The sequence below is a fragment of the Cyprinodon tularosa genome, unplaced genomic scaffold (genome assembly GCF_016077235.1).
Source record: "Cyprinodon tularosa strain WSP-4 unplaced genomic scaffold, ASM1607723v1 ctg576, whole genome shotgun sequence".
Taxonomy (NCBI): domain Eukaryota; kingdom Metazoa; phylum Chordata; class Actinopteri; order Cyprinodontiformes; family Cyprinodontidae; genus Cyprinodon; species Cyprinodon tularosa.
In genome coordinates, this window is record NW_024039314.1 from 123,175 (window position 1) to 136,041 (window position 12,867).

The 12,867-nt window shown below is 37.6% G+C and overlaps 1 protein-coding gene across 1 annotated transcript; it reads right to left on the reverse strand.

Annotated features, from left to right (window-relative positions):
* Window positions 1-526: 526 nt before the first annotated feature.
* On the reverse strand, window positions 527-12,507 carry zgc:110789 (Xan_ur_permease domain-containing protein). The gene is given in 13 exon segments (XM_038306225.1): window positions 527-1,641; window positions 1,953-2,048; window positions 2,162-2,270; window positions 2,355-2,447; window positions 2,449-2,520; window positions 2,629-2,882; window positions 4,602-4,758; window positions 4,836-4,956; window positions 5,297-5,478; window positions 7,075-7,234; window positions 11,333-11,490; window positions 11,819-11,953; window positions 12,460-12,507. Coding segments are annotated over 13 exon segments (1,824 nt in total). The 3' UTR covers window positions 527-1,402.
* Between the last annotated feature and the right edge of the window lie 360 nt (window positions 12,508-12,867).

Sequence of the window (12,867 nt, forward strand, 5' to 3'; positions counted from 1 at the left end):
GACAGTTTAATCAATCTTTTCAAAATTATTTTTTTAATTCTCATTTTTACTCCCATTGACTGTTTGCCAATTCCATCCTAGTGGGCAGGAGCTACAAATGATTACCACCAACAACCACCAACTTTATGTAACAATGACTGATTAAACCAGATGAAACAAAGTGAAGGGTGTTCTTCAATCAGTCCATCAACAACAAACTAAGAAGTAAGGGTTACATATCATATATCCTATTGTTTGGGGTACATTTTGAGCCAAAATTAAATACTCAGTTAACAATGATGAGCTATGCTTACTCCTTCAGGCAAGAAATGTGCACCTCATCTGTAAGATCCTTCCGAAGAAGCTTATAGATATGTTCAGGCTCATAACTGAGCTCTCATATCACAGCATTGCACCAGGCAGATTTTAAGTGAATTGTGACGACAACAGTCTACACAACCCAGAAGCTAAACTGCTCTTTTTCTGAACATCTAAGAAAAGTGGGGAGAATCATGTGTTGCTTTATACAAATCCATCAAAACAGACCTGAGACAGAAAAACTGAGGAACTGGGTGATCAGTTCCATGTTTAAGTTTAATGTACATTTAAAAAAAATACAACAGTGAAATTATTAAATAACAGTTGCAACTGAAGGAAATCTGAAATTTACTGAATCAAAATCAAATGAAGATATTTCTCAAATATTTTGTAAGTAGTTTGTGATTGATTCAGCTGTGAGATCCAATATTTACATAATGTATTTACAGTAGATGATTGACTTGTTAGCACCTGCATGAAAATGAAAATTCAGACCAGAAAATTCACAAGCTGAACCTTTTTACCCTAACAAAACAGCAGTCACAGCAAAATAGGGGTGAAACATGCTCATATATAACATTGGAAAATGTATGAAAGCCTTAGTTTAAATCTCCACACGTTAAAGACGGATTCTGTCCTGGATTATTATAATCCCTTGTAATTTTGGATCCAGAGGGAAAAATCGTTATGTAAGAAAATAATAAATCCTCTTAGAAATAACCTTCAAAGAAAAGCACTACTAAATTGAACACATATGAGACTTTTTATGCTTTTTATATGCAGGATGCTTTATTTAAGCATTTCTGGGAAATAAGGGTGTTTTTCATTTTCCTTCTTTTCATGTCCTTTTTTTTTTTGTATTTTGAATGCACAATTTGATGTCACTTAAAATCAGTGGAACAGTCCGAAAAAGAAAATGAAAGGTGATGAATCGTCAAATGTTATTTGCAATACCACAAAATACCTCTCAAATATTCTGCACACTGTTGTTACAGTAAATTCTCAGAGAATATTATGTCTGAGATATGACAAAATCTGAGCTGCCTCTAATGGTAGCGTGTGAAAAAGAAATAAAACTTCTTGCACCTTGAGGAGAACACAGCGCTCACAAACCAACTCCAATCATGATTTGTCCTGGATCAGGAGTTCCCAGCGGCTCCTTAGGATCCAGCGAGGTGGACAGGCCAAGAGGGCAGAATGGTATGTAGCGCAGCCAGGAGAAAGAGGACAAGTAGGAGGTCATGCCAAAGGGGAGGTTGTACACTTCTCCGGTATCCAGGGTTTCACAGGAGTCATCTTCGTGAGCTTTATTCCAGGCCAGGATGCCGCGTTCCTCCTTGGATCCTTCAGGAAACCAACAATTATTTTAGATGAGCATATTTAGCCTTTGGCACTTTTACTAGCAACAATCACCAAATGATAATAGATGGCCTATTACCATCAGGATATTCTTTAATTATCTGATGATAGCCTTTTTGCAGAAAAAAACAAGCTTTGACAAGAATGCCACATTTTGGCTTATGATACAAGATCAAAATACTCTTCAAGTCTGATTACCGTATTTGGATTATTTAAAAAAAACAAGGGTACTGAGAAAGTCTAATATGCTTTGAGCATTGAATGAGGGAGGTCATGTTACTGATCATTTAGAGTACCTGGGATGGTGTTGTCCAGTATGAAGCCGAAGAAACCTCCAACAAACATGCTGGTGGTCAGAAGTACTTGCAACATCTGATCAAATTCCACCACACCTGGAAATAAAAGGAGATACATTTTTTTATTACTATTTCGAACTTCAGTGTGATAAAAATCTAAATCAGTGAAACCAATTATCATATCAATCACATAAAAATTGATGAGCTACCTGTGGCAATAACGTTGGGGTTTTTTAATATCCAGTTAGGAATGACCAGACCAGAGAACATGGAGAATCCAAAAATGAAGATGTTTCTTGATGAATTCATGTCGGTGTACTGAACAAGTGAAAAAAAACCGTTTATTGTCAATACAGTAAAAGAACTCCGTTAAATGTTTGGAAATAGATCAAGCATGTGTACCTGCAAATTAGTGACTCCTGCTGCACAGATGACACCAAACATAACCATGAACATTCCTCCGATCACAGGTGAGGGGATGGTTGCAAATATAGCAACCCATTTTACCAAGTATCCCCATGGCAACCATGAACACACCACTTGCCACTATGACCATACGGCTCCCAACCTGAGAATTAGGAGTTCATGCTTGAGCATTTGTTTTTAAAAACTGCTTAAGCGTTGGATCAGAGTAGTTTAGAATACCATCTGGCTTAATGAAAGTCAATTTTCTTACCTTTGTAATACCGAGGGCTCCAACATTCTCACTGTAAGAAGTGGTCCCATTTCCAGTTCCCCATGCTCCAGCAAGTAGACAACCTATCCCTTCAATCCCAATTCCCCTGTTGATGGCATGTTTGGGTGGTGGTGGAGCTCCAGACAATCGTGCACATGCATGGTAATCCCCAACAGACTCTATCATAGAGGAGATCACCCCGGCCAAAATCCCAACCACCCCTGCCAGGCTCACAGTCGGTCGTCCCCATTGTCCTAGATTTGGTTTTAAACATAACGACAGAAAATGAGACCATCTTTATAAGAAACTATTTCAATACTATACATTATATTTATAATGTTATATACATAAACATAATACATATTGTATTTGCACAGTTAAAGAGCTCCACCAACAAAGGAGGAGGTCAAAGTAGCCTCCTTTGTATAACAAGTCTCCTCATTACACAATGTCAAATTGCTCACAGTTATCCCAAAAATAATGTAACATGTATGGCATCAAATATAATAGAGAAAATAAAAATAAAGGGCATAACAAACTGAACACATTTTTTTTCCAATAATGCTCTCTTTAAGTGAATATTATTCCAGTTTTAACATCTTGTCTTCTTTGTAAAATCTTAATAGCAGATGTTTCTAAAACCTCTCAGGCTGAGTCAATATTTGTTCTCCCCCTTCTTTAGGTGACTCTCTTCTTCATCATTTTGGCACTGATGACTTAATAGTTCATTCTATTCATCTGCCAAGCTCTGCCCAGTTGCTCATTACTGTTAATCTCATCCACCTGCTCCTGCCTCTATTTAAACTGCTTGCTGCCTGTCATCAGTGCCGGATTATTCAAGACGTTGATGAGCGTTCTCTAGCGAACTTGTTTGTGTTCTGATTGTCGGATCCTGATTAGTGTCTGGCTTTGGACCTCTGAACCTGCCTGCCCCTATTCTGATCTGTTTGCCTCACCTGTCTTCAGACTCCTGCTGGATCTGTCTCCTGATCCTGACTTAGATTTCCCTTTGGTACCTCTCCGGATCTCTGATCTTTTGGCGTGGGCTCCTGTCTATCTCATTGACACCAGCTTTGCGTTCTTCTTCTGGAAACTCCTGCTTTTCCTCATCTGCAGCCAGTCCAGCAGCCTTCTTGGCCTCTGTCCCTTAAAACTCTCTCGGTGGCATCCCCCATGTGCTCTTGGAAATAATGCGGCTGATTTCCACTCCTTTTATGAGCTCGGACTGAACTTTAAAATCAGAGATTCTGGCCTTTGTCATCCTAGCTGCTGAGTCACAGATTGGACGTCTTCTTAAAAATTCTGGGTCCAAGGTTCTGACTTCTGACACTCTTTTGTCGCATTTGAACTCACTAATATTTAAAACCCTTTCATTTATTTTCCTCTATCATAAAATCCTAGATTCCCTTAAAGAAAAGAAAACCCAGCTCACATAACTCTTACCAATAGTAGCCCAAAGATCAAACTAAATTTGAACTGATCATAATGTCCTACTACACATTTTGATTTTATATTGCATGTGAAATAAAAGGCAGGACGAGCACATAGGACGGCCTTACATAAACATATCACCAGAATTATTGACAATTAGGAGGCCCACTTATTTTGATGATCCAACCGGAAAAAGAACATTTTCTACTATACATTTAACTAAAGGTTGAAAATGAAAAAAGAAATGTCAAACATATCTAAAATTTGAGTAAAAGCTCAAATTTATTTCTTGTTCTTTGGTTTGACAGCAAGTAAGACTACAAAATATAGAACATTGCGAATAAATGAGTGAATTTGTTGCATTCTTTCTTAGTTTTTATATTTCTGCTCTTTACATGACTGACATTTTGCATTATTTTCTGAGAATTTTTTTTTTTTTTTTTTATTCATCTTGTAAAAAAAGGTATCAGCGTCTATGAGAAATATTAGGAGTTCTGAGAAATTCAAATGTTATTTTTAAACTCAAACCTGTAATACCTTACCTGGGTATGGGAATGTAAACCAGGGAGCTTGATTTATTACGTCTCCTTTTAGATCTGTGCGTGCAAGGTAACCATACTGTCCTGGTTCAGCAGGAAGCACATCATATCTTGTCAAGATGTAACAAATGAGCCAGGAAATTGTAATTCCCATTAAGACCTAAAATTTGAAACAAGGAAAAAAAAATCACATTTGATCCCTTTTTAATGGAAAAGATATTTTCTTCAGCGACATACTGGAAGAATTTGAAAGATGTAGACTCGAGAAGTGTGGAGCTTTTTATCCTTGCTATATGTAGGAAATGGCACAGCAATGTGACGGAGGTACTGTGAAAATAGGATTATCAAAACTGTAGTCCTGTAAGAAATAAGGAAAACAGACTGAAATTAGACAACTTAGACAGAACATTGAAAAACTAAGTATTTAAAAAAAAACACACACACACACACAGTAACAGCCTTCTTGGTTTAAATAACACAATTTAAATTCCCAATCAGTTTTCAAATCAAATGATGTTGAAGTAAAGGCAGATTCACAACAACAAAAAATGCCTTGAAAAACATAATTGTTGAAAAGCACCCTGTTTTTTGGCCAGACACTACATGTGTATACCTGCATAAAATAATTATTTTCAAAGAGTTACTCAATTAGTTGCTTTGTTCCTTTGTTCGTTTCACTGTAAAGAAACTTCACTCACATTGAAGAGATGCCCCAGTGGTTGCCAGCGCTGTTACCAGCTGAGTCAAACAGTGACAGACCAATGAGAGCAATGGTGGGAGCAATGGTTAGAGGCCCAATAAAGCGCATGAAGAGGCCGATGAGGCCAGAAAATCCAACAAACACCTGGAAAAGTGAGCCCACAATAATGGAACCCTGCAGCTGAAAACAGAATAACATCAGAATTAGGCAGCAGAAATTACATTTTAGCCAAGAACTTAAACTAGATACATAAAACAAAAACAGTCATACACTTTATTTTGGTATGACTAAATAAAATAGAAAAAAGGTTTCAGTTTTTTGGGTATTTTGTAGTTATATTTTCCGCCACAAGATGGTGCTAAGCTGTGCCCAATCTAGCAGTTATAGGTATAGTTGTCATTTTTACACCGGTAAAAATGACAACTATAACAAATAAAGCTGGAAAAAAAGGTGGATATAATTCAGAGTTATTTTTTAAGTAGAATTTCTTTTATTTGCATTGTTTTAGCAAATGTTTACACACACAAGTAATTATAAAAAACAGATTATCAAATGTTAAAAAATAGCTATGAAAGCCAACCTGGTCTCATGTAAAAAGTATTACAGACCTACTTGTTATTGAATTAAGAATAATTAGCCTCGGTTTACTCTTCAGCTATTTAAAATACATTAGTTTCTATAGTTTAACAATGGCTCTCTAAATCAGAACTCATCTAGGAGGTCATGGAAAAAAAACAGAACAACATCTACAGCTCTTCGGCATCACTCCCTCCGACAGGGTCAGAGGTCATGTTTTTAACAATTTAACAATTGTGTGAAATTGGCTCCATGGTATAGTTGTAAAGCCACAACTACTTCTGCCATAAAGCTAAAGAAGTAAACATTTACACACAGAAAAACATCCTAATTTATCCCGGGGACTTTAGGTAAAAAGAAAAATCAGTGGACAAGAGAGATAGATGTGGACACAAACTAATATGGAATTGTAAAAGAACAACATCACTACGAGAGTCAAGCATGGTGGTGGTTTGATAGTCTGGGGTTGCTTTGCTGATTTATTACAAGTACATTTAGTAGTTTGATATAAAAGATGGTCTTTATGTGACCTTCCTAGTCAAAGTCTGGGCCAAATCTCTTTGAGAATCTGTTCCTTGACCTTAAATAGGCTGTTCATGCAAAGAGATCCTGCAAATCTAAGGACATAAATTTTGCAAATAATAGTGGTTCCAACTGATCTAAAGGAGTCCTTAATAGTTATAAGAACACTTTGTTTCGACAAAGCCAATTATTAGATTTTATGGGAGATCTTTAAAGGGTCAAATATGCAAATTTAGCTTGAAAAGGGAGTTGAGTTGAGAGAGGACAATTTTATTGGAAGTTCTTCAACTTCCTGATATTTTTGCATCTTGGAGAAAATATATCAGTTACATGTTTACATGAAAATCTTTTCTACGTTTATCAGAATTAGAAACATATATAGGTCTGCTATTTTTCTTCTTTTTTTTTGTCTGACTTTTTTTACATCAGAAATTTTACATCTCAACAGCAATCTAACATGTTTATAAAGTCTAAACCCTTCGTAAAAAGTCAAAAAAGTTTGACAGGAAGGATCAAGAGTTATAATAGGGCAGATTTATTTTCATAACTTATTTTTTCTCTCTCGATCTGCTAAAAGGTAAAAATCCTGTGTTCCTGTATGTGTAACAAATGGTTTCTGCTGTTAAACAAGAGTTTAGGCCTTTGCTATAAAAGGATGAATGTTAAAAGTTAACTTACAGCTCTCAGTCGACTCTGCCATACTTCTATAAACTCTGGGGAGGAGGTGTTGACTGAGCTGATGTTTTGGGTCCAGGCTGGACATACAAACTCAGGCATTGACAGCATCGCCATGGAGGGGGCCAACAGTGTGAATGTGCCACCTTGAAGAATGGGCAGTCTGGGAACAAAGATGGCAGCCAATATTTCAAATTATTTTGTTTCAAACCATACCACTGCAAAACTGATTGTGAAACTTTCATTTGAAAAGGCAAAGAAATATGTGGAAGACTCCACACTGTGTTTGAACTTACAGTCTCCATTCATTCTATCTGTAAACGTGGTTAATTCAAATCATGTGAAGCTAGATAGTGACTCTCCTATTAGACACACAGACCCGAGGTTAAGTAAAAGCAATCAGCTGCTAATGATTGTCTTTATGCTGCCTACTATCAACAATACACATCAGACTTTCCAGTGAAGCATATCAATCAGTAACGTGCAGGAATTTATTCAAAGAGCCTACGATTCATATGAAGATGCATGTGAAGGAAACGAGACATGAGAAGTAGATATTACAAAATATTTTGTTTGCTTGTTTGTTTTGCTTGGAAAAGTTCTGTGGACACAAAGTTTTCCTGACAGCTCATTCCTAATGTTTAAGAAAGGAAGAGAAAAAATCAGTGGTTCTAAACCAGGATAATGTGGGTTTGAGTAGGAACGAGATTCCGGACATAATAAGATGGAAATTCCTTGGCTAATCCAGCTGTGACGACAGTTATTTAGGAAGGCTGAGCTGCAATGTTCACAGCTTGAATTCACATTTAAAATCTGTCATTTTCAAAAGCAAGAACAGCTTTTATTTGGCAAAACTTCGGACTGTAGTGATATTAACTTTTCCAGATTTCTCTCGTTTTTGCTTTTCTTTCAAATCTGGATGCTCAGGTCAAACAAACAAATGCTTTTAAAAAGTCAAGGGTAACTTAAATAGATACAAAAAGCTATTCTCAGATTACAATTTCACTCATTAAGAAGATAAAACTCTTTCCAAATCAATCAGCCAAGAGAGTTGCCCTTTTAAGCAAGAGCTAGTTGTGCAAATGAAAGCAACAACTTTAATCAAGTGAAGTTTAGACCCAGTCTTCTTTCCAGTATTGTTTTAATTCAGCCACATTCAGGTTTTCAGTAATAAACGTCTGTGTAGAGTTGTGGCAGTGTATACGACTAAGTCTGGACTTTGACTAAGCCACTCCAAAACCATTTCTTTGATTTCTAATCCACTTAGGGATATACACTATATTGCCAAAAGTATTTGCTCACCCATCCAAATTATTGGAATCAGGTGTTCCAATCACTTCCATGGCCACAGGTGTATAAATTCAAGCACCTAGGCATGCAGACTGTTTTTACAAACATTTGTGAAAGAATGGGTCGCTCTCAGGAGCTCAGTGAATTCCAGCGTGGAACTGTGATAGGATGCCACCTGTGCAACAAATCCAGTCGTGAAATTTCCTCGCTCCTAAATATTCCACAGTCAACTGTCAGCTGTATTATAAGAAAATGGAAGTGTTTGGGAACGACAGCAACTCAGCCACGAAGTGGTAGGCCACGTAAACTGACGGAGCGGGGTCAGCGGATGCTGACGCGCATAGTGCGAAGAGGTCGCCAACTTTCTGCAGAGTCAATCACTACAGACCTCCAAACTTCATGTAGCTCAAGAACAGTGCGCAGAGAGCTTCATGGAATGGGTTTCCATGGGCGAGCAGCTGCATCCAAGCCATACATCACCAAGTGCAATGCAAAGCGTCGGATGCGGTGGTGTAAAGCACGCCGCCACTGGACTCTAGAGCAGTGGAGACGCGTTCTCTGGAGTGACGAATCGCGCTTCTCCATCTGGCAATCTGATGGACGGGTCTGGGTTTGGCGGTTGCCAGGAGAACGGTACTTGTCTGACTGCATTGTGCCAAGTGTAAAGTTTGGTGGAGGGGGGATTATGGTGTGGGGTTGTTTTTCAGGAGCTGGGCTTGGCCCCTTAGTTCCAGTGAAAGGAACTCTGAATGCTTCAGCATACCAAGACATTTTGGACAATTCCATGCTCCCAACTTTGTGGGAACAGTTTGGAGCTGGCCCCTTCCTCTTCCAACATGACTGTGCACCAGTGCACAAAGCAAGGTCCATAAAGACATGGATGACAGAGTCTGGTGTGGATGAACTTGACTGGCCTGCACAGAGTCCTGACCTCAACCCGATAGAACACCTTTGGGATGAATTAGAGCGGAGACTGAGAGCCAGGCCTTCTCGTCCAACATCAGTGTGCGACCTCACAAATGCGCTTCTGGAAGAATGGTCAAAAATTCCCATAAACACACTCCTAAACCTTGTGGACAGCCTTCCCAGAAGAGTTGAAGCTGTTCTAGCTGCAAAGGGTGGACCGACGTCATATTGAACCCTATGGATTAGGAACGGGATGTCACTTAAGCTCATATGTGAGTCAAGGCAGGTGAGCAAATACTTTTGGCAATATAGTGTACAAACTGGCGTGATTTAGGTTGTTTGTTTTTCTTGTGGTTAAAGTAACAAGCTGATGATAATGATGTTATTATTTTATTTTGAAGGATCTTTTTTTTCAAGAGTGGGATCGGAGATGTGCATTTTGTGGGTTTCCAGTCACCCAACTATGTTTGATATTAAATTTAATTCAATCTGAGTACGCCATTTTGGTAAAGGTGCAGAGGTTCTTCTTTGTAATTTTGTGTCTTTTTCTTTTAATATATAGTCTGTTCTGATATTGATTCCTTTTTATGCTTCCGATTTTTAGAGGATTTTTTGGTCTCGTAATTTTTTTTTTAAGGGTTTTAGACTTTTTTTTTTTTACAGACTTTTTAAAAAAAAGTCTATAATCCTTCCATACTAACAAATGTTGGTGGAACATGCTTTTATTTGTTGGCACATCTGATTTCCCCCACCATAGGATAACAGAATATGTTTGAATTCTCTGATGGGACCAAACAGCTTTAGGTTTTTCCAGCAAGAGAGCAAAACTGATGATTCCATCAATTTTAGAGGGTCATACAGATCAAAAAGCAACCAAGCAGATCAAATTCCACACACCACAGCCACCATGTTTATGTGATCATCTTTATCTCAATTGATGTTGGTTTTCTATCAGATTTAAAGACACATACCTTTTAAAGATTTTCTCTTTTACCTCAGCTATTCACAGAATATTTTCCCCAAAGTTTTGGAAATCCTTTATCAAATGACCAAGATGTTCTTGGTCAGCAGCGGATTATGCTTTGGATGAAATCCCTCTCGTGGAGCCCATTTTTGCTTCAGTTCTATTTATATTATTGAATACAAAATTCTTGATTTAAGTGAGGCCTGCAGAGCTTTCGATTTTGCTCTGTGCTATCTGAATGAGCACTTGGAGTTTTTGTTGTTGCTGGTCTCTGCTAAGAAGTTCTTTCACTGTTCTATGTGTGAATGGTTGTTCTCAAGGTGTATCTCTAAAGTTTTATAAACAGCTTTGTAATCCTTTCAGGCTAATGTTAAAAACATGTGCCTCTTCCTTTCTTGAATTTTTAGATTGGGGTATAATGTGCTGGCTTTGACATCAAAAAGCCTACTCATCACCTAAAATTTGATTCCTCAGATCTGCAGGTCTGGCAGAGTTTAAAACATTGGGATTAGCAACTGAAAATGAATTAAGTTTTTCAACAAATTGATTAATCACAGTAAACTCAACAATTAACAAAGACGAAATACTTTTTCAAATAGGGTCACATTGGTTTCGATAGCTTTATCTCTTTATGAATTAAATCTTTATCAAACATTCAGCTTTTTGTATTAACCTGTTCTCTTTGTCCTATATTGATGATCTGAAACATTAGTGTTACAAAAGAATCAAATAAAAGCCAAACAATCTGCAGAAGGGTGCATATTTTCATTACCAGCACTGTGTGATTAGTAGATCTTTCAGAAGACTACATAAAGAATTGCTGAAATATTTTTCCTTACTTTTAATTTTAGTATTATAGCAGACAACACTGACAAATCTCAAAGTTATGAATAAGCCTTTACAATATACAAGATTAAAACATTGTTTTGGTTTGCTCTATTTGGTTAATTCCACTTTGATGCACCTTGGTTTACTGTCTGGCTACTGAGTTTATTCAACAATAATTGAAACACACACTAAACATGTTAAGCAGCAAAGATATTTAGACATTTGTCTGCCAGGTTAACATTGTTCACTGCAGTCCTTCTACCTAGTCCTTACCTGATACCAAAGGTAACCTGCAACAAGGTGCAGATTCCAGAGACAAAGAAGATGGTGCTGATGAGGTAGCTCTGTGTGAGGCCATCATGCTGCAGACACAGGCTCTGAGACAGGATCAGGGGGATGGCGATGATGCCCCCAAATGCAGTTAAACAATGCTGTAGCAAAAGAAAATATACTTTTTTTAGAAGGAGTTTGTTTTTATTCAAAGTATATTAGAGGATTAAAAAGTTTGACCTTTAATGCACGACTTCATTTAAACATAAACCCAGAGCTTTGCATAAACCCAGAGCATAAACCCAGAGTTTGCAATATCTGACCTTAATGAATAAAAAGAGGTCCAACCAGCTGTGAAACTGACTGAATCTCTTGTTTACATTGTGATACAAGTCAGGAAATTCTGCTGCTCTGTTTTTTTTTTTTTTGTTTGTTTGTTTTTTTGTAAAAGGAATTTCATAAAACCAGTGAACAATTTTCAGGACATACCTGTGTTCCTAAGAGGATGCAGAGGTACCATGGAGGGACATCTGTCACGCAGTATGCCAGTTTGTTAGTGTTTCCTTCAATAGAGGAGTCCAGGTCCTGTCCTTTCTCAGGTAGTTCACAGAAACCTCCTTCCAGCTTCAGTTGGTCATTAAAAAGAAAGATGTCTATGAGGATGCAGTTATAAAAAGCCCCCTAACATTTCTAATATTGCCATGAATTTTAAATAGTCAAATGTATTCCTTAAAGTGTTTGTTTAACTTGTTTAGACCAATAAAGTGAATGGGAGCCAAATGTCACATCTTCTGTACCAAAGAAATGTAGAATCTGTATAATAGCAAATGAAAATTCAATGAGAGGAAGAAAACAGTTTTTGTTTGTATTTATCATTTTTGTGGCAGCTTCATTCAGTCTCAGCTGTTGACAACATATTAGACTTATTTCAAAGTCCAGCTTTCACAAACTTTTAGATAAGATACTAGAATATTACATTAACACATTTCACCTACTTAAGCATACATATTTCTTCTGACAGCGTTTTAAAGATAGTGAATTCATCTCCAGGAATCCAAACAGGGAAATTAAATGTCAATTTTTGTACAAAATTAGACCTAGTATGGGCAGAAAATTAAAAACAAACTCACCGCAAATGCATAGTTGTCAAGTCCATTGCTTTCTTTCTCTGAGGTCATGACAGCTTTGGCTTACTGGCTCAAGTTTAGGTGCCCCGAAGTTTGATAAGAAACAGAAAAGAAAAAAAGAGAGAACCTAACAAATTGAACAGCACTGGAGTGAAGCATCTGACAGAGCGCCAGGAGGTGGGAGAGAGGGTGGGGTAGAGAGCCTTGCCTGCTATGTAAAAGCAGATCTCAGACATGCGACTGCAGCTCGTGCTGACTGAAATAGGTCCAACCAAGCGCTCATGTGAACCGAATTACAACAGTAGCAGCAGCTGACCAACCAGCATTTGGCAGGCTGGAGATACTTTGTCCTTTTCACTGTAAAACAAATACTAATCACATAAGAAGCCTTTAAGGCCACACCGAGGCAAG